Raw genomic sequence first — 21,750 nt, 5'->3', positions numbered from 1 at the left:
ATCTTCAAGGCCTGTGTGATTGATGTTGATAGGGCAACAACGATTTCTGTGTTTCTAACCCTATCTTCAAGGCAGAATCTTGGTGTGTGTGCTTAGGATGGTGGTTTGTGGGTAATGATGGTGTTGCGGCGCATGGCTCCCCAGCCTACATTTGGTGAACTCTCCGTACCCTTTCAGGGTGGCAAGTCAGTCCCACTTTCAACCACTCATACGGGTGTATTATACACACACACACACACACACGCATGGCTGCACGCAAAAAAGAGAGATCATTTGTGTGTCGTTCTCTTTGCTTGCTAGAAGTCACGGAGATAAGAGAATGCAGAGGGCCAAAGCAAACAGAGAGGGAAAGAGCCAGCAGCAAAGCGAAAGCAGCAAAAAAACATTAAAAGTCCTTTATTTAGTTTGTCCTTCAGAAGTTACCTGGTAAAAAAGGTTTTGCTTTTCAGACAGAGTTGAAATTTTACCAACAACTACTTTCATAAGGTAAGGAAAGTGTGTGTGTGAGTACAATAGTCATTATATGTGTGTGTGTACAGTAGGTATTGCGAGGGTGTGTGTACAGTAGGTATTGTGTGTGTGTTTGTGTGTATGTGTGCAGTAGGTCCCGCTACAAGGCCACCATCCGTAAATGACCGTGTTGTGTTCAGGGAGGAGGTCCAGTTATATTGAGTGGATTTGGTTTGGTGCCAGTGGTGCCAGTGTACCAGCGCGGACATTCAAGTGGTCCCCCCCAGCCCCCACCATCCCCCCCCCCCCCCGGGTCCTTTTCCCAAAACCCCAGCCCCTCCTCCCCCTCATTCCTTCCTCTTGTTTTATTTCACAGAAGCCATTAGGGCTGGTTTCCCTGGAGACCACTGCAGCCTGGAACAGGGTTGGAAGACGTACACTGTTCTAGAATAGTTTGGTGTCCCTAGACGTTCTGTCATCTTGACGCCAATGTCCCGCTCGTTGGTGCAGTTGGTTTGGGTATGTTGCTTTCAACACCCTTGATATCACCCCTGCAAACCTTTTACACGTTTGTGGAGCTATTGTACTGCATGCCGTTATTTCCACTCAATCAGCCCACCTGGGGTGCTAAATCCATTGTCTCTTAAGTCAATCTGGGGTTTGTTTTTGTGCCAGCCGCTCAGAGTGCACATATACATGTTCTATCTATCTCTGTATGTGTGTGTGTGTGTGTGTGTGGTGTGGTGTGAGTGTGTCACACTTTGATGGTCAGCCTCATTGTTCCAAGTTTATTTCCCAGTGGAAGTTTCAGGATATTTAACAATGGAGTTGCAGGTCTTCATGATGGCACAAAGCCTCTGAATGCACTCATCGACCCCTCTCTCCCAGACAAACACACACTCGCGCACACACAAACACACACACACGCACAAAGGCGACAGGAGTCGGTAGGCGCTATCGTCCAGCCAACATGTTCAACAAGTCAGTATCTGTCAGGCGTCACAAGGCTCCACTGCACAGCAGCCACCCAGAGTCCCTGAAAAGTTCTTCATAGTATCTCAGAGAACACATGGTGACCTGCCTCAAAGGCTCAGTCCACCACTGTGTCTCAGAAAGAGCTTACTAGCAGACGTCCCAAAGATTCCCAAATCTCAGAGAGGATTATTGGAGATCAAGCATGCAATGTGTTTGTGCAGGTCAGAAGGGCAGCCCTGGTTTGGAGTTAGGAGTTACCAGAGGTGTATGAAAGAGTGCGTGGTCGAACCTTGGTCCAGTGTTATTGATCAGTCTGTTACTCAACTCCTGGTGCCCTGACAGAATGCCCAGATAGGACGCTCAGATAGGACGTCCAGATAGGCAGAGGATCAGTAGGGTTCTAGTGAGCCCCATGATCTGGATCACAATCCTGAAGAACTATCTAGGTCATATCCAGCATACCATAAAGAAGTGAGGCAGGTTGAAATGTCACCTATGTGGATTTTGATGGCACACACACATGCACAGCCATACACACACACACACACACAAGGCTGACAGGATTCTGACTCAGCAGTTCAGCTGAATGCAAGGGTGGTGTGTGCTAACTGTGTGTGTGTGTGTGTACGCGCACAGCGGTGCATGCTTGGGTGTTTGCGTGCGGACTCTGACAAACAACAACAGCACCTTGTGATTAGCAGAAAGGTCGGGGTGGGCTCGCGGCATGAAGCTCACCAAAATAACCAGCATGGCCCAAGTACAATCTGAGAGCAGGCCTGGCAGGCATCCCCCTGGAGCAGGCCCTTCTGTCCTTGACCAGGACAACACACACACACACACATACACATACACAACGACCAAAGACGACATACACCTGGTTGGATTTGTTTACACGCCAATTTTGTTGATATTGGAAAATAATCTCCTGTCACCAGTTGTGAGACATGCTGTCCATATTCAGCACTCGAAGCCTGATTTTAGTGTTGGTCATCCTTCATGGGAAACACCAACACAAAGAGGTTGCTTCTAACAGACACAATCTGCACACATATCGGCCTCCAAATGACACGTGAAGATTACATCTATGGAAAACACAAATCTATTTGCAGTATGCAGGTTTGAGCTTCTTGAAGAAGCAGTCTAAAACAAAGGGACCATGGAAGGTGGAAGGAGACGGTGCTTCAAGGAACTCAGTTGACGAGAACGAGGAACCTTCCGGGCAGAAAATTCCCACCCACACACACACACGCATACAAACACACACACACACACAAACACAATCAGCTTCTTCTCCTTAGGGTACATATCATCTAATTTGGTCATTGCTTAATCATTTATTTTGACGTAATCTACATCTAAGTAATAAAAACCTCTATTTTTACGAGGTAGGCCTCTAGATATATGAGGCAAGCCGTCTGTGTGTTTGCTAAACAGGGACATTCATGAGCGGTCATGAATCTGACGAGCAGACAGCAGACAGTGGGGACCGAGACAGACCCATGGAGGTGTGGTGTGTACTGTATACACACACGACAAGCTGACAGGAGCCGTCAGACAGACAGGCCAACCAACCGTCAGACAGACTGGCAGTCAGGTAGACGGTCAAAGGGTGGACAGAAAGACAGACAGATCGACAGACAGGTAGTTATGTAGACGGTCGAAGGGTAGACAGACAGTCAGACAGACAGACAGACTGGCAGTCAGGTAGACAGTCAAAGGGTGGACAGAAAGACAGACAGATCGACAGACAGGTAGTTAGGTAGACGGTCGAAGGGTAGACAGACAGTCAGACAGACAGACAGACAGACAGACAGGTAGTTAGGTAGACGGTCGAAGGTTAGACCGACCATCAGACAGACAGGCAGGGCTAGGTGCGTGCGGAGAAAGGAGAGTGAGCCGTCAGGTGGGCATTCTGATGGGTTTAGGGCACGTTGGCAGGGAATGCATATCTGGAATTCAGTACATCACCTGACATTGTGCTGCTTAAACTCTAAGGCCCGCTATCGCATGTCCCAAGGCCCGCCGCGCATTGTGAAGCAAGACTAAAAACTAAAAAGTACTGAACACCACCAGCTACGATTAAAACTGTGTTCTGTGGACTTAAGTCGCAGGCAGAGATGTAAAATGGTATTGACGTGCCTCCAGGAATTTACTAATTGCCATTGAGTGGTTCAGAGAATCAGGTTCGGTCCAGCCTGGCCCCGCCTTTACCAAGGTTGCTGGTGTAGGGCTTCATACACACACAGACGCACACACAGACGCACACACACCTTTCCCTTGCTTACAGTCCGTCTTCCTGTCGTTTTGGCGAGCCAGTTAAACACAAACAGGGAACAATACCATCTCCTGGCCACTCTGTGATTGAGAGGAACAGAAAGTTCTAGAACACTGCCAAACAAACAACCGCCAGCACAGCCCTGCGCAGACTGCCCGCCCAAAGAGAGATGGAGGAGATGGCTGATGTTCCTGACACGCCTGGTGAAAGGCATGATGGGATCACACCCATTCCTCCAACCCCACCCTCCCCCAGGTCCTAAACCACCTTTCTATTTCATCATGCCACACACACAAACACACACACAGACACAAATAAAGATACATGAGCAAGCAACTGTAAATACCGTTGATAAGCGGACGCATGAAGAAGGGACGCATTGTGTAGAACTGTGGCTGTTAAGCCACAGGTGGTGGCTCGATGCTCCAGCATCACGGCATACAAAACAGGCACCATTTGGCAGAAGCATGATTTAGGAGAGAGAGATGGGGGCAGACACGGAGAGAAATAGAGATTGAGGGAGGGAGAGAGAGAGAGTTGGAGAGAGAAAGAAGTAAAGGAAAAGGGAGAGAGAGCTTGGGGGAAAGAGCGAGGGGGAGATATAGTATACAGCTGGAGAGAGAGAGAGAGAGAGAGAGAGAGAGAGAGAGAGAGAGAGAGAGAGAGAGAGAGAGAGAGAGAGAGAGAGAGAGAGAGAAAGGGAGAAAGAGAGAAACAGAGAAAGACACAGAGACGATACAAAACCCAGTGTGAAAAGAAAAAAAGAGCGTGCCAGAGAAGGGTGAATGAGGTGGAAGGGAGTTGGCAGTCAGACTCCCCATGTCTTTCAGATAGGAGAGTGTGATTTCAGACTGTTATAATCTCCAGCTTCTACACATTCTGATTGTGTTCTAGTTGATGAACTGTCAGTGGATCCAGTGCACTGTGGGACGAACCGACCTCTTTAGGCGTGTTTCTCTTGTTCTGCTGCCTGCAGGCAACATCATCTCAGGTTTTTAAGACCATGCTGTGACATTCCAGATTGTGTCCAAATATTCATACTATAATGTGTTGCTGTAATCAACATTGTAATGGCCTTATAAGTGATATTAAACATTACCTTTACAAAGTAGGTAATGCTGAAAAGAAAGGTGGTTATAAAAGGTCAGGTTGTTGTTGTGTGTGCAAGGTCTGCAGAATGGGCATGCGGAATAGCTATTGTATCTGTAAACTTGAATCTCTAACTCATCCACGATGTTAGTCTCAACAAGAAAGACATGAGATCGGTCAATAACAGGCAGAGGAATAGGAGGATGGGGTAATCAAGCAGATAACGAACATCCACTAGATATCTTTGAACATGGGGGTTATTTTAATCCATACATTCTAATGTCTACAGTGTCTCAGACAGTCTTGGAGCGCTTCCAGGTAACTTGAGGAAGGGCATCGCTGCTCGACCTCACCAGAGCAACAGGAAGCTGGGGACCGCTCGACAGGAAGGACCAGGAGACAGAGTTCTGAAGGAGGTGAGGAAGACCTCAAGTCGGCAACAACATCCCCTTTAACTAAAGAAAGAGAGCAAGAGAGAGAAAGAAAGAAAGAACAAAATGAAGGCAGAGACAGAGTGACGGTTTGAAATCCCTCAGAGAGAAGTGAAGCAACTAAAAGAGGGAGTGAAGGAGGGAGGGAGGGAGAGAGAGGGAGGAAGAGAGAGAGTCGGAACCCTGAGGAAAGGAAGAATAGAGAATTTTTAAATAAATACTAAAGATAGAGAGATGCTAAGAGAGAGACGGAGAAGGACAGAGAAAGAGAGTAATTGACGATGGAAGCTCTTCAGAGACTATAAGAAGGGAAGAGAGAGAAGGGAAAAGAGTGAGAGAGACGGAGAGAGCGTGAGAGAGGCGGAGAGAGGTAGAAACTTAAGAGAAATTGGCCAAGGAAGCTCTATGGAGACTAGAGGAGGGGAGGAGAGAGGCAGATGGAAAGGGAGGAAGGAGAAAGGAGAGGCTGGTTCCCAGAGCAGGCTCGGACCCCTGACTCTGAGGCTCGGACCCCTGACTCTGCCACCTGCTGTGTGGCTGTCGGGGGTGGAGGCCGGGAGTTCAGAAGCCTACGTTCTCCACCCCTCCAGAGGGCTAGTCACAATAAACCCTATACCAGAGGAACCATACAGCTGGGAAAGGTTCCTCTGTTCTCCTCCTCCTACACTAGCCCATCCTCTTCACATCTCCTCTCCTCCTATACCATCTCATCCTCTCCACATCTCCTCTCCTCCTATACCATCTCATCCTCTCCACATCTCCTCTCCTCCTATACCATCTCATCCTCTCCACATCTCCTCTCTTCCTATACCATCTCATCCTCTCCACATCTCCTCTCCTCCTATACCATCTCATCCTCTCCACATCTCCTCTCCTCCTATACCATCTCATCCTCTCCACATCTCCTCTCCTCCTATACTGTCCTCTACACCTCTCCCCACCTCCTATCCCATTCTCTCCATCTCTCCTCACCACCTCTTATCCTGTCCACCTCCTCTCATATCCTCTCCTGTCTCTTTAACCACACAGCCAAACCCCAGCGGAGTCCATAACCTCGTCACACAATCCAGCCCAGAGTTCCAGCACAAAGGCTGTGCTTTCTATGGCACTAACCAGCCTTTTACAAGGGCCAGTCAAACAGGCTGGGAAAGAGAAGCACAACAGAGACTCAAGCCTGACTGAAGTGGCTCATTATCTGGGAGTGTATAAGGCCTGGACTGATCATGGCCGTGTGTGTGTGTGTGGGGTGTGGGGGTGTGTGGGGGTGGGTATGTGTGTGGGTGTGTGTGTGTGAGAGAGAGTGTGTGGGTGTCAATGCAAAATTAACTGAGGTGCTCACCCCTTCATCAAGTAATCTGTCATCTTGACAGATCCAAAACCAAAACACTTTTTTTGTGGAAGTTCACTTCAAGGCGTACCACCAAAGACCCATCAAAAGTGTTGGAGTCTAGGAAGTGAAGTTTCTCAAATGGTCCAACGTTAATCTCACTGTCCCGGCCCAGGTCGTCCACCCAGTCTTCTTCGAGGTGGAGGTGTCATGCGAGGACCGCGGGGTGTTGGGGTAATGTCTGGCCAGCAGCCTGACAGGGTTGGCGTGGTGAGGCCGGTGGGCAGACAGCCAGCTGGGCCTCTACAGGCCACTGGTGTGAACCCCTGAGTTCACAACGCCTGAGTTCACAACGCCTGGCTGAGAGCTGGGGCTCTTCTCTTCTCTCTCTCTCTCTCTCTCTCTCTCTCTTTCTGCCTCTCTCTTTCTCCCTCTCTCTCTCTCTTTCTCCCTCTCTGTCTCTTTCTCCCTCTCTCTATCCATCAATAACTCTCTATCACACCCATTGACTCTGAGAGGCCAAGCCAGGACATAAGGACACAACAGATCCCATTATTACAATATGACGTAACTGATCAACAACAACACCAGGGAATCATACACTTCTACACGGTCTGTTGGAGATCCATAACTGTATCCAATGCTGCCAAAGGTCAGAGGTCAAGATGACGAGGAACCACATGCATGATGGAACCCTGACATCCCCTCATCTGACATGTGACCAGACCAACAGGAACGATGAGTGAGCTCGTGAACATCCAGCGCCACAGTGATCCTCCGACAGTGTTCTCACAGTGATCACAGAGCCATATGAAAGCAGGCAAGAAAATAAACTCGTTAAAATATCCTGTAAGAGGAACCTTTTAGAATAACACATGCTCTATAAAACTGGTGTGAAGTTTCACTTCTCAAATAAACAGAGCTCCAGTAGACAGGGTCGAGACAGGGACTCACCTTACTGCCTGTTCATAGGACCAGTCAAGTCCCAACCAATAAGAGACACGCCAATGTAGTCAAACACACATGTGAGGTGAACTACATTTGTTTCTCATGAATTACATCATGTTTCTTCCTTACAGGAATAATCACATGCACACACTCCAATGGACACACACAAGCATGTACACACACACACACACACACACACACCCAACCCGGAGGGCCTTTCCATATAAACCATGAGCCTACATCACTCAGCTACATTTTAACATGGCCGCCGTGTCTGTTGCATAAGCTGAAAAGACCCTTCAGATGAAATGTCTCCACTGTCGTCCCCTAATGTCCAAGATGTTTTCATGACAGATTTGCTGTGACCATCAAGGTTCAATACCTGCCTTGTTTTACTGCAGAGTGCTATAGGGCAAAAAATCTGATAGTGTTAGCGTAGCCTCGTTAGCGAAGGGAGCAGGACTGCAGTCACGAGGTCTGAAGGACCAGACAGGGAGACGCTACAACAAGACCCTTACACTCTCACACACATACACACACACACACACACTGAGAGATCCTCCTAGGGCATCCTTTAACCCTCACACCCTCTTTCTCTCTCATACAGACACACACGCACACTCTCGCACACACACACACTCACACCCTCACACACACGCTCACACGCACACACACACACACACACACACAGATGTCGCACTAGTTTTTGAAAGAGGAAAGAGTTCAAAGTTAGTTTGAAAGTACCCCAATCTACGTCAGTCAATGTATTGGTCATGTAGTCTTTACAAAATGTTATTCATTTATAATAAACATATACAAGTTAATGAGAATATATGTTGCGATGTGTGGGTTGCGTTGTGTGGGTTTATGTGTTAGGGTTTGAGGGGGGAGATTTTTGGCACCAGTACAGTAGGCCTACATACCTCTAAGAGACCCATCGTCCATGAGAACATGTCCAAGAAACTCCATTGAATGTACACTGTTGACTTGCAAATTCAATTGGGCCATTTACACATGTGCATAGCCTGTACATGATCTTATTAACATTCCTAATGGTGATTGGCATTTAATTTGAATTATTTCGTCTCTTTCTGAATCATTAAAGTACCACCACACCCACACTTGAGGGTAGTAGGCCGACTGCTACAAGCATAGCGACCTCAACGCATTCTCTACCTTCTTGTCGCGTCCTTCTTCAACCTGCAGTCTAACTATTTGAACAGGGTTTTGGTATACTGGCGCTTAACAATGTTGCTTCTGTTTTACTAACATGTTAAAGGGGCAATTGACTGCAAAACCGATTTTACCTTGTCATAGTTGAATAACGACAGTTCGGTGGGTAAACTGAACATACCGTGAATATCAAAGTCCATTGACACCTCTTTCCTATTCAAATCTCAAAAAGAAAAAATTTGGCTGTAAAACGCTAGCTTTTCAACAAAGCTACCGGTCCTACGTAGGACCGGTGATCGCCCTCTTATTGGCTCTGGTCTGTATCTTTGTCACGCCCCAGAATTTACATCCAGACCAGCCCGAGGTAGCGTCTATCTCCGATACTAGTTTGGCTGCGCGCTGCTCTGTGTAGGCTACTTATAAGGAATTACAAAGAAGAACGTTTTGAATTATAACAAGGATATTGAAAATGGACCACGGTCATAAATGCTGTGTTCCAGGCTGTACAGGGAAGGCTAACACTCACAGTCTTCCCAAGGAGCCAAACATTCAACAGGCATGGCTGCTGTTGTCTATGAGAAGATCCCGGCGAAGTTCGACACTCAATCATTCATTTGCTCTGAACATTTCACCCAAGACAGTTTTGACAACCTTGGACAATTTCAAGCAGGATTTGCTAGGAAGCTGAACCTGGAAAGAGGTGCTGTTCCGACCGTATGCTCATTGCAACCGCAAGCTATAAGAACAGTATGATGTTGTGCTAACAGTTATTAGCAATGCTAACGTTTCCTGTATATAGCATACCAGGTAGAATGCTAAATACGTTTCTACACACATCAAATGACTCTAGCTAGACTAGCTGTAGTCGGCATTAGAAGGGAAGCTTCTGAAAAATAGCCAGAAAACGAACAGCAGTGTGGCTTATTGCTAACGCCTGTCTAGATAATCGATTTGAAAGAACTGGAGAAAGGCAGGTTCTAGATACAGAATACCTTAGCATTGCTAGTAACTGTTACTAGTAACACCTAGACTGTAGGCATGTAAACAAGTTTAGCTTGCTAACGCAAGAGCATAGGTAGAATGTGTGATAATTTAGCCTAGTTTATTGGCAATGGGGCTAATGTTGATTCATGTTCCTGACTGTGTTTCATTCAAATAAATAACCTGTGTAATGAAAATCTACAATTCACCATGCATGTTTGTCCAGATCTTTGTCATGTTATTTTACAGCAAGATATCTAGAGCTAGCCTAGCTAGCTAACCGAAGCCGAGTAGAATCACGATATGGTTTGGTTGCTAAGCTGTAGCCTAACGTTCTACCTACCTAAGTCAATCCAGTTTGCTTCAACAACAGTGGAAACAAGTAATGTTATCATTTCAAATGATATATAGTCAATCTGTTGAAAACAGTGTTGTGTAGACACAATAGATTTATTTGCGCGTTTTTATTTCAAGTCTCCAACTTCGGTGTTTCAGCGAGTGCTGCTGTTGGCCGTGTTGCGTTTTTGCTCCCAGCTTCACTCGTTGATAACCAACCAATCAGCGCGCAGCTTATCTAAATATTAATGAGCATACCATAAAAGGAGAAAAGCTAGTGTTTTTTCCCGGGAACATTTCAGAGGATCTGTCAGAGGGCATACATTACATTACATTACATTTACATTTAGCAGACGCTCTTATCCAGAGCGACTTACAGTAAGTACAGGGACATTCCCCCCGAGGCAAGTAGGATGAAGTGCCTTGCCCAAGGACACAACGTCATTTGGCACGGCGGGGAATCGATCCAGCAACCTTCTGATTACTAGCCCGACTCCCTCACCGCTCAGCCATCCGACTCCCTGGCATAGAACAGCACCCGGGCCATTTTCAACCCAACCAATGTTACATACCCTATTCGGAGACCTTAAGGAACAGTGTGAAATACCCAAAAAACCCAGTCAATTGCCCCTTTAATTCATCAGATGTCTCTTTAAATCAGATCTTCACGGGCTTTTGAGTCTCAGCAAGCATGACATGTTTTTTGTTTGTTGTTTTTTAGGACTTTGGTGTCATCGGTTATTGATTTGATTCTGCACAAATCGTAAGCTCCCCTGATTAGTGGAGTAGGCCTAGTTATCTCGAATGGGTACTCAAAAGTAGGCTACCGCACAAGTCACTATTATACAATTAGGCAATTAATATTGTCATAATTTATTAATATAGATCAGTTCACAAAAGATTAAAAAAAAGTCTACTAAAAAGCTCAAGTAAGCACGTCAAATGAATTATGGAAAGTTCAGGTTAATTCTGAACACAGACATTGGGAAAACGTTAAACATTTAACCAATATTCAAAAAATAAAGTGCTGATTTTCTCATGTGGTAAACCTATCCAAAACACTGGCAAAATCTCCGCGATGTAGCTTAACTGAAGCTGGCGTCGAGGCAGCGTAACAGGTTTTAATGAATTTGCAATTTAATGCAAAACATTTTTGTGGGCTGATACTCAGGCAGTTGGACAATGTATTCTACATGTGGTCTTAAAATAGGTTAAGTTATTAGATTCAAATTATCAAACCTTTAAATGTACGTTATAAAACGTGTCTATATTAAATAATCAACCGATCTGAAATATCAAAAGGTACAGTAGCCTACCTTTTCTTGTCCTTATCGGCCGTCATGTTTTCTTATGCAAAGTTCAATCTGACTGTGTCGTAAATTCCCGAAAGTCCAAGTCCACTTGAGGAACAAGTTCCAAACAAGCCAAACTACGTTAAATTTAAATGCAAAGGAACTAAAGTCCAATGTGTATTTAACTATAATAAAAAGCCAAAATGTGTATTTAAATATTGTCGCGTTCAGTCCATTTCAGAAGCGGGTTGTGTTCCACTTGTAAAAGCAGAGGCTACACAGTCTCAGGACACTGCCGAGGATCGCATAGCCTTTCACCCAGTTCACCACAGGTAAATCCAGAAGGTTTCACAAAATCAAAACACTTGGAAAAACTTTGTCAATCCGCTGTCAAAGTTGCTGTGGTTGCGTCGCTAGTCTGAAACTTCCAGCCCCTTGCTTGCGATACACTCTCGCCAGTGCGAGCCTCCGCTCAGCTGGCCAGCTAACAGTCGCTCAATCAATCAGAGCGCAGTGATTGGAGCGCACGCTGAGAGGAACCTCCCCCGCCAACCCCACCCCCCTCTATCTGCACCCTGTGGCCGCACCGATTGTGGACAAGTCCGCTTAGTCCTCTGTAACACACACCTGTAGGCAGTTCAGCAACGTGTGGCCGAGTAATGATGAAACGTTGATGAGTAAATCGCAGATATGTATGCAAGCCATTAAATATTCACAATGTGCCAACGTGACACAAAAAGCATTTAACGGGCTTCCATTAAATAAATAAATAAATACAAATTAAGGTTATTTTAGCAGAAATCATAAGTGTGGGATAGTATAATAGGATAGGACAGTAATCTGCTGCTGGTGGAACCTCGTTGTCCTCCTTCATGTAGGACAGGGTCACATGACCCAGATCTCAACCTCCCACACAAGACCAAATGGACAAGCTTGTGACTCAAGTCTCAGACAGGAGGGTTGTGGGGGTGTGGGAGGTACTCTATGACTGCAGCATGTACCGTTGGGCTCCAGCAACATCAGTCTTCCTTCATGAGGCCTCACCACAGCCTGTCAAGGTTTCACAAAGGCCTCAAACATACATGTGAATGTGTTGGACCCTCCGGAACACGTCCGATTTGGCTGTGAGCTCGGAGGGTGAGGAATACTACGACCCCGGGGTGAGTCACGGGTGGATAATTCTCTTTGGAAGATATCAATATATATGTTTTTACACCTTTAATGATTCAACAGTGCTCCTAACGCAAGGTGAATTTTTGCTATCCGAATAGACCTTAGCATCCCCAGAATGACAGGAGGATGAAAGAGCTGCTATCTAAAGGACAAATACTGTCCTCAAAACAGGGAAGATACCTGTTATCACTGTCAGTACTGTACGTATATGATGGTCATTGGACCCTGGGGCCCTAGTGTTGGCATGTCATGACTGTATATGGTTGATGAATGGCCATTAAAGTACAAACAAAATACACAATTTCTTTCTTTTTTTACATCATATTTAATAGGTTCCAAAAACTAATGATACACATTCACATCTTTTAGAATACAGTACATTTGGCACACAGCGAAATGCTTACACTGACATAACACTAATGAATGACAAAGGAACTGACAGAAAACCAAAAGAAAGAGATAACCCCATCTGTCAGGTGACGAACTGTACACATAAAGCTTCACAAATACAGAAACCAAAAATAAAAACACTACATACAGCAACAGAACACATATGACCCAGCGATGGAGCTAGGTTTGGATGCACTGTTTAGAAAAATAAATGATACGCAGCCAGACATAATTGAATCTAGAATCTTCTTCAGACCAGTACGAGCTTCCTATTGTGTATTTCATCTTTCACCTTCCTCCCTGTCAAACCTTGACATGGCGAAGAGGACAAAGGGATGAAGAGTTGTGGGTTTGCCTTGGAGTGTGAGAACACTGGGAGCTGGGCCTCTGGGTCAGTGAGGAACAGCATGTCAGTTGTCTGACATAAACACACACACACACACACACACATACGAAGACTGGAGACCAGAACAAGATAGGACATCCCATGTTGAGATAGAAGAAAATGAGAGGTGAGCCAGTGATGTAGGGACAGTGCAGAGAAGAACAGGGTAAGCTAGAACAGGTTTACAGAGATCAAATTTACTTTTTTAGATCCTCATAGATTTCGCTACTTCCATTTCTTTTATAGTGTTTTCCATTGTTATTGTGACATCCAATCGACTGGATGGCGTTGTGAACATGGGGTGTTGCTGGATCCTAATCAGTACTCCCAAGGCAGGGAAGCTGAGGGCATAACAGGATGTTACTCAATCCCAGGAGATGAGTGTTGAGGTGGGATTCATCCACACAAAAGCTTTATCAGTTATCTCTAAAGGGGCTCTACATACGTTTTAGAAAGTGAACAGTAGGTAACGCTATGTTCTGAGGGATTATCTCTGTACTCTGGCCTACTGTACTTCAGTGACTGCTTATACAATGACAGTAAATATTCATCACAACTATTGTTGCTACGGCATCTGCTTTTGTTGTCTTGCAATCCTTGCCACCAAGGCTGCTGTTCCCATTATTATACTGGCTACTAATCTTTTTTTTTGTAGTACTGCCACTTTTACTACCACTACAAATACTAAAGTACGACTACTCCTGTGAATACTGCTACTATCACTAGCACCACTAGTGTAGAACCTGCTATTAGTACTACGGAGTATTTTGAACTAAGAGTACCACAGTGTTACTGCAGGACGAGCTGTGTCGACAACCACGGGGTCCTTCTCCACACACAACTGGAAGTGGAACGTTCACGTAACAACTCGTAACAACAGGACTTGGTACCTCGGGAAGACCACTGACACTGAGTGCACTGTGCTAGAGATACACAGTATGAAGGCCAACCCCCCCCAGACCGCTACATCAGTCAGGTGTTGTACTGTCAGCACGTATTAGGGTTACGGACAACAGGCGGGAGTCAGCTGATGGAAGGTTGGATGGTGGGATGAGAGGTGTGCATCGCCATGGGGACCAACTCACAAACTAAAGAGCCATGCATTTAAAAAAACGAAAAACAAACCAAAGAAATATCGTCAGAGGCCAGAGAGAGGGGTGAGGAATTAAAACACCTGCCCTGAGGGAAGGAAGGTAGAATGAAGACATACCGACACACACACACACACACACACAGAGTATTGCACGTGGACATTGTAACTTTTTTCATATTCTAGTAATACACAGTAATATTGTAGGTTTGACCATGCAACAGATGAGACGTTCTCATCAGGATTCACATACAAGCTTATATACACAAAGGACCTGTACAGAGAAACAGACATGGGCTCCAATCAGTCTCAGTCAGTCTTGTTGCATAGAGAAGAAATCCAGGATTTCAGAAGCTCAGCAACAAGACAATCCAGTAAAATCACCACGACAACAAAAAATCTGAACGTTTTAAATTAAATAAAATAAAGAGACAGCTACGCCATTTTAAAAGCTTCAAGAGGGCACTTCTTCTGGACCTCTGGCCTATGTTGGACACGCACACGTGCTTACACACGACACGCGCACGACATGCACACACACGACACGCGCACGCACACGACATGCACACACGACACGCTCACAGGCACAAACCCACAGATCTGATACATTCAGCCGCTTGCTAACACTCATCACCGTCATGCTTACAAGCACATTCATCTACACTGAAATCCATGACATTCATTTGGAGGATGTGGATCAAGAATATTAGTAATACTGTGGACATATCTACAGTAGGTAACTGGAGGACAGTTACACACACAAGGCATAGGAAGTACTGTACAAAGACTCATTCTGCTTGCTGTTTGATCTATGCGGAAACAGGAACACAGTCTAAACCCTTACCGCGTTCTATCTCTCCTTACGGTGAACCAATTGGTTTGGAGAAAGTTTCAAACTTTCATACAATCGTTGGTTTTAAGGATTTGGTTCTTTTTTTGTGAGTTTTTTTTTGTTTTGGCATTCAGGTGCAGCAGAGGGGAGGAGAAGGATTAGGAGGACATTCTAGAACACTGTAAGACTCGCTACAGACAACAACAAAAAAATAATTCATAGGAACTCCTGGAATTTACTGTAAGACTGTAGAGAATTGGTTGGCTATGGAATATTGTACAACTGGGATATGGAGATCACATGGCTGCCATGACTAAGCGGGAGCTTGTGACCTCTGACTTCCTCTATACATTACACTCCATGACATAGGCGATCTGTACGCATCCAGCGTATAATACACTGTGACATGGCAATTTGTACATGCAATGACACAGCAATCTGTGTGTCTCAAACTCCACTGGACGGATCACAGTTACCAACTCTAACTCATCTCCAACCACCCCTGTGGCTCAAAGACTTTGGTATGGTCCACTATTCTGAATGGATCACAGGTGGTCCAGACCATAACATTTGGGGTTCCTACATGACCAAACATTTGGATGATGCTTTAACATCTGCATAAAACATGCATGGATGGAGTGACAGACATACAAAAACCCGATGGAGACTTCAAAACGGTCTGACTTAAGCTCTGGAGTTAGACCAGACTAAAGTTAGACCAGACTAAAGTTAGACCAGACTAAAGTTAGACCTGGGTACAATTAAAGAAATAACTCCTTCTTCTTAGTTTTCATTCTTAGTAGTTGAGTGTGTTCGTATGTGCCTTCCTAAGTGTGTGTGTAGTGTGACAATCAGTGGCAGTGTCAATGCAATCGCATGGGTCAAATCTGCATTTACGTGTGTGTGTGTGTTTGTTCACAGCATATTTCACAGCTGTGTGTGTGTGTGTGTGTGTGCACGTGTTTCACCGCTGTGGGTGTTTGCGTGTGCGTGTGTGTTTCACATCTGTATGCGTGTAAACTCTGGAGCGAGTGTGAGTGTGGTGGGCAGGAAGTGGTGAAGAGGGGCTCCTGAATGGGATTGTGAGGCAAGGTCCCAGCAGGCCTTAGGAGGTCAGAGTCTCTTCCCCGAAGTAGGAGAAGCCCTTGAACTCTTCCTGGTTGATCTGCTTGATGATGGTGTCTTCCACAGGCGTCAGGATGGGCTCCTCGCGGGTGAAGTCCTGGTCAAAGTTGTTCACGTCCCTTTTGGTTTTCTAAGCAGAGTAGAGAAGGATCAAAAACAACAACAACAAAAAGGTACTATTCTGTTCTGTTAAAAAATGACGTGGGAATCGAATCAGGATTAGAAGCCAAGGCCATGATGGTAGATGGATTGCTTTGGGTTCTCACTAGGTTCTCTTGTGTTCTCTGGTTCTCCGAGCTCTCATTTCTCTTGGGGGGGGGGGACCTGGACAGGGTTCCTCCCCCTAGACATTCCATATAACCTCACACACTGCAGAGTGACACTTCTCTATCTATCTGCTCTATACTCTCTCCAAGCCTCTATCTAGTGTGTAAACTACACCCCCCCCCCGTCACTGTCCTCTCTATCTCCACACGAAACACACACCCTGTCTCTGTCCTCTCTATCTCTACACTAAACACACTCCTGTCTATGTTGATAGTGTGACCGACAGGCAGAGCGACTACCATGGTGTGCATGTGTGTTTTGATATCTGTACGAGTGTGGGTGTCTGCTTGTCAGTCTGTGTGTGTGTGTGTGTGTGTGTGTTTTTATCTGTGTCTGCCTTCAAGTGTCTGTCTGTGTGTGGGTTTAGATCTGTAAATGTGTGCGTGTGTCTATGTGTGTGTGTGTGTTTATATCTGTAAGTGTGTGTGCGTGTGTGTTCAGATATGTAAGTGTGCGCGCGTGCGCGTGTGTGTGTGCATGGCCGCTCACAATGCGAGGTTTAAACGGCGGCTTGATCCGTCTCTGCTCCAGCATGACCCAGTCGATCTCCTTGAAGAAGGGGTGGACCTTTATGGCCTCCTCCTGTCCGTGAGTCAGCACGCAGCCCAGACGCTTGCTGGGACTCTTGGTCATGAACTGAGGGACGGGGCAAGAGAGAGAGCTCATGAGAGGAGGAACCTCCAGTCAGGCAGTACACAGATGAAACACCACAGACTATATACAGTAACCCTCCATAAACAATCCACCATTCCCAATCTCAGCTGTAATCCCACAGCTCCCAGACACGTAGCGGAAAACGAAGGCCAGACCACAGAGGACAGAGGCGATAGATGAGGGGATGAGAGGAGAGGAATGAGACTGAGAGGAATGGGGGACTGAGAGAAGTAAGCAGTGGAAGTAGCCGTGTTTTTAATCTTCTCCGTGGTCGTAGTAGCGGGACTTGTGGTCCTGTTGGGTTTTGAGTGTTTAGGGAATGGTCAACCACAGTCGTATACTATGGTGATAGGCCGCTGGCCTGGTCACATGTTTCTAGTGTGCCAGTGAGACAGATCAGAGAGTGACACGGCCTGGGCCAAGACAAACAAGATGGCTTCCCACAAGGCTCTGCTAAAAGAGATAAAGCCAAAGTAAATGCTAGGCATGTAATGGAAAAAAAAACTCAAATTAGAAGTGGGACAGTTCCAAACCCATACACACAAATGCACATTGAGGCACACAAACAAAACTATTATATTATTTATAAGAGAACTCAAACATAAATGGAAAATTGCCCAATGTCCATTTTGCACAGGAAAACAGGAAATGCATGCAAACCATGACATGTCAAGTAAATAGAAATATGCCTCATTTTCGCCTGTACCACAGTGTCCTAGTGATGTAGGCTTATCGAGCAGTGGTACGGCCTTTCCGTACACACACACACACACACACACACACGGTCGCAGTGGAAGAGGACCAATTCTAGTGACACAATTCTCCAAACCACCAGAGAACACAAACAATTAGTCATGTTCTGTCCTGTTCTAGTCCTTTTCTAAATAGACACGTGTCTGCGAGTGGGGGAGGAGGGAAATGGTGAGACAGCCCCGGACATGTGCGACAGGAAGAGGATGAGAGAGGAGAGAGACAGGCTGGCCACTGACCGCTTTGAGGATGGACACGGCCTCCTTGCTCAGCCACACGGGGTACAGAACGTCGTCGTGGAGGATGGACTCAAACAGGTCGTCCTCGTTGTCCGCCTCGAAGGGAGGCTGTCCGGCCATCATCTCGTACATCAGCACCCCCAGAGCCCACCAGTCCACCGACGGGCCGTACTCCAGCTCCTGGAGGATCTACGCACAGGGGGGGACAAGAGACACTGTAACACCGGGGGGACAAGAAACACTGTAACATCGGGGGGACAATAGACACTGTAACACCGGGGGGGACAAGAGACACTGTAACACCGGGGGGACAAGAGACACTGTAACACCGGGGGGACAAGAAACACTGTAACACCGGGGGGGACAAGAGACACTGTAACACCGGGGGGGACAAGAGACACTGTAACACCGGGGGGACAAGAGACACTGTAACACCGGGGGGGACAAGAGACACTGTAACACCGGGGGGGACAAGAGACACTGTAACACCGGGGGGACAAGAGACACTGTAACACCGGGGGGACAAGAAACACTGTAACACCGGGGGGGACAAGAGACACTGTAACACCGGGGGGGACAAGAGACACTGTAACACCGGGGGGACAAGAGACACTGTAACACCGGGGGGACAAGAGACACTGTAACACAGAGTGATGAAAGACGAGGAGGTGGGGAGAGTGGGTGGGTGTTTACCTCAGGAGCGATGTAGTCGGGTGTGCCACAGAAGGTGGTGGTGGTGACCCCGTTTAGGATGCCCTCCTTGCACATGCCAAAGTCTGCCAGCTTACAGTGGCCCTCCGCATCCAGCAGGATGTTATCCAGCTTCAGATCTCTACATAGAACGAGGGGGCAGACGGAGGGAGAGAGGGACATAGAGAGAGGGAGGGAGAGAGTTAGTGTTAGACTTAACAAATACCATACCATCAGGACTTGAAATGTCTGTTTCTGAGTTTGTATCTCAGTCGGAGATCTGGCATCAAGCACTGGTCTTTTTTTACGTGCTATGGATCAGTGGAACTGAAGCTACCGTTCACAGACAGAAAAAAAAAACACACACACACACACACCAAGGGGGAACCCTGTGGGTAGGAGCAAGGGATGAAGGGAGTGAAGGATGGAGGAGAGCGCTGAAGGAGGAGGTGGAGAGAGGAGGAACAGGAGGACAGATAAGACGACCGTGTTGAGAGATGAGAGGGAAGCCAGTAAACCAGCCGGCTCAGGGCTTGATGGTTGATTGCAAGAAAAATGTCAACATGTTCGCATAGAAGCCATTCAGCTTGAGGTGTTTTCGCAAAACAACCGCCCCGACAAGATGGGTGTATGAGTGTATGTGTGTGCGCGCGCGTGTGTGTGTGTGATTGAGAGACGCTTATGCAACTGTTCTTTTTTGGAAATGCCAAAAACAGCCACCTTAACAACTGCACGATTCTGTTTATCCCTGACATGTGATTGGCCCGCTTGTTTCCTCCGTCCCATCATGCACTGTTCCGACATGGCTTCTGTCACCAGGGGGGGGGGGGGGGTTTCCTCTAAGGGGTTTCACTAGACAACAGGCCATCAACCGTGGTGTGAAAATCAAAGTGAGAACTGATTCCTCCTTGTGCTTGGAGTGAGATTGGAGGACCGAAGCATTATCCAGCGCCACACACTTTGAGGAAACCTTAACAGGACACTGACAGCTCACAACACACATGCGCGCGCACACACACACACAAACTTAAGAGACGTGACCCACTGCAATCTATGTCGTTTTTTAAGCCCCCATCTTCCCTTTCTCAGGATGTTCCAAATCTTCTCCCTCTCCCTCTCCCTCCCTCTCTCTCTGGTCACGTCTCCACTCTTCTTGTACAATATGGAGAGGGGAATTTAATTTGCCTGTTCACTTCTATTTATTGTTTCAGATTATTCTCAGCTGGACAGCTAATTATTTCTTCAAAATGGAGGAAGGTGATTGGTCTCTCCCCCTCTTCTATTTCTCTCTCTCTTCCTCCTTCAGTAATGCCTTGTGTTTCATCTGATGTGAAGTTAATCCTTTTGATTTAAACTGTGGCTAACATCTAAGGCATCGCCAGGATATTGGCCCTTCATGCTGCAGGTGTACCATCAACCCATATATTAATAATCGCTGTTTTCCGAGCAGGTTTTATGAGGTGTTTTCTTTGACAGGGTAGACTGGAGGGTGGAGGAGATGCCTCAGCCAATCTGTCCAGTTGGGCGTAATGAAAGAGTACTGATGAATGAAGCAGGCGTTACTGATACTATATGTGTTTGTGTGTGAGATTCTGCGTGTCCTTCGATAAGAAACCATTTGGTTTGAAAAGGGACAAGCTCGGAGGAAATGCGCTTCTCGGTGAACTATGAACTCAGTGACGCTCTGTATCCCTGAGACCTACTGTGACTCTTCACACTCTGGCAGATCAGGAGAGGACTATTCAAGCATTGCCATTTAATTTATTCTACCAACAACCACCATAGCTTCTTCTAAAACATCTAAAGTGATGATAAAAATGCTACAGGAACACCTTGTGATGTAGTTAATTACTATTACAAGCATAAATTGTATAAACAGAATCCACTGGCACGCATTCAAAGTAAGTTATATCACACACACACACCCACACATTCACAGAGAGCAGAGATGAACACACACACACAAACACATCCCTCAGCAATCAGGCCCAATTGAGAGCATTTCCTGTGTTTCATGTTAATCTTGTGGAGTGATTTTTCCATTGCGTATTCAGCAACTCTGTGTTCCCTGACAGCTAACCTCTCGTTCCCCTGATCTCTCTAAAGCCCACAAATACACACACACAAACACAGCCTCAGGTAGCATCTTCTGTTAATGATACGGTGGGTTTCTGGAAATGCTGCACCATGCATGCCCCAAACCTGTTTTCCAGAGGAAAACTGTGTCCTCCAGCATCATTCCCACAATAGGATAGTTTGTGTTCACTAATCCACAATAACAGCAAGCCAACCTTTGTACATATAAGTAGCTTTGAGTGAGGGTCTAGGTACAGAGGAGGCCTTGTTCCATAGCTGTTCTGGAGTTTGCTTCATCCAGCTCAGATTAGCCTCACCTGGAGGTCCAAAGGTGTACTGGAACCATGTACATGGAGAGGGGAGGCAGAGCTGGAGAGGATGATGCTGGGAGGAATGAGAAGATACGCTGAGGAGGGAGAGGAGGTGAGGAGGGAGAGAGGAGGTGAGGAGAGAGGAGGTGAGGAGAGAGGAGGTGAGGAGGGAGGAGGCTAGGAGAGAGGAGGTGAGGAGGGAGAGAGGAGGTGAAGAGGGAGAGAGGAGGTGAGGAGAGAGGGGGTGAGGAGAGAGGAGGTGAGGAGAGAGGAGGTGAGGAGGGAGGAGGTGAGGAGGGAGAGAGGAGGTGAGGAGAGAGGGGGTGAGGAGAGAGGAGGTGAGGAGGGAGAGAGGAGGTGAGGAGGGAGAGAGGAGGTGAAGAGGGAGAGAGGAGGTGAGGAGAGAGGGGGTGAGGAGAGAGGAGGTGAGG

General features: G+C 46.6%; 2 protein-coding genes across 2 annotated transcripts in view; both read right to left on the bottom strand.

Annotated features, from left to right (window-relative positions):
- The window catches only part of epas1b (endothelial PAS domain protein 1b), a 29,110-nt gene extending 17,354 nt beyond the window's left edge, over window positions 1-11,756 (bottom strand). Inside the window, exon 1 of the mRNA XM_047030214.1 lies at window positions 11,302-11,756. Within this exon, the coding sequence (XP_046886170.1) occupies window positions 11,302-11,327 (26 nt within the window). The 5' untranslated portion in view covers window positions 11,328-11,756. The remainder of the gene's footprint in view (window positions 1-11,301) is intronic.
- A 3,437-nt stretch (window positions 11,757-15,193) lies between these two features.
- The window catches only part of LOC124473778 (protein kinase C epsilon type-like), a 19,875-nt gene continuing 13,318 nt past the window's right edge, over window positions 15,194-21,750 (bottom strand). Inside the window, exons 4-7 of the mRNA XM_047029453.1 lie at window positions 18,936-19,074; window positions 18,243-18,431; window positions 17,089-17,235; window positions 15,194-16,402 (exon numbers count right to left, since the gene is read on the bottom strand). Of these exons, the coding sequence (XP_046885409.1) occupies window positions 16,253-16,402; window positions 17,089-17,235; window positions 18,243-18,431; window positions 18,936-19,074 (625 nt within the window). The 3' untranslated portion in view covers window positions 15,194-16,252. The remainder of the gene's footprint in view (window positions 16,403-17,088; window positions 17,236-18,242; window positions 18,432-18,935; window positions 19,075-21,750) is intronic.

This window comes from Hypomesus transpacificus, chromosome 11 (genome assembly GCF_021917145.1).
Source record: "Hypomesus transpacificus isolate Combined female chromosome 11, fHypTra1, whole genome shotgun sequence".
Lineage (NCBI taxonomy): Eukaryota > Metazoa > Chordata > Actinopteri > Osmeriformes > Osmeridae > Hypomesus > Hypomesus transpacificus.
The sequence above is the reverse complement of the archived record's forward strand: the minus strand, read 5'-3'. Positions and strand labels throughout refer to the sequence as shown.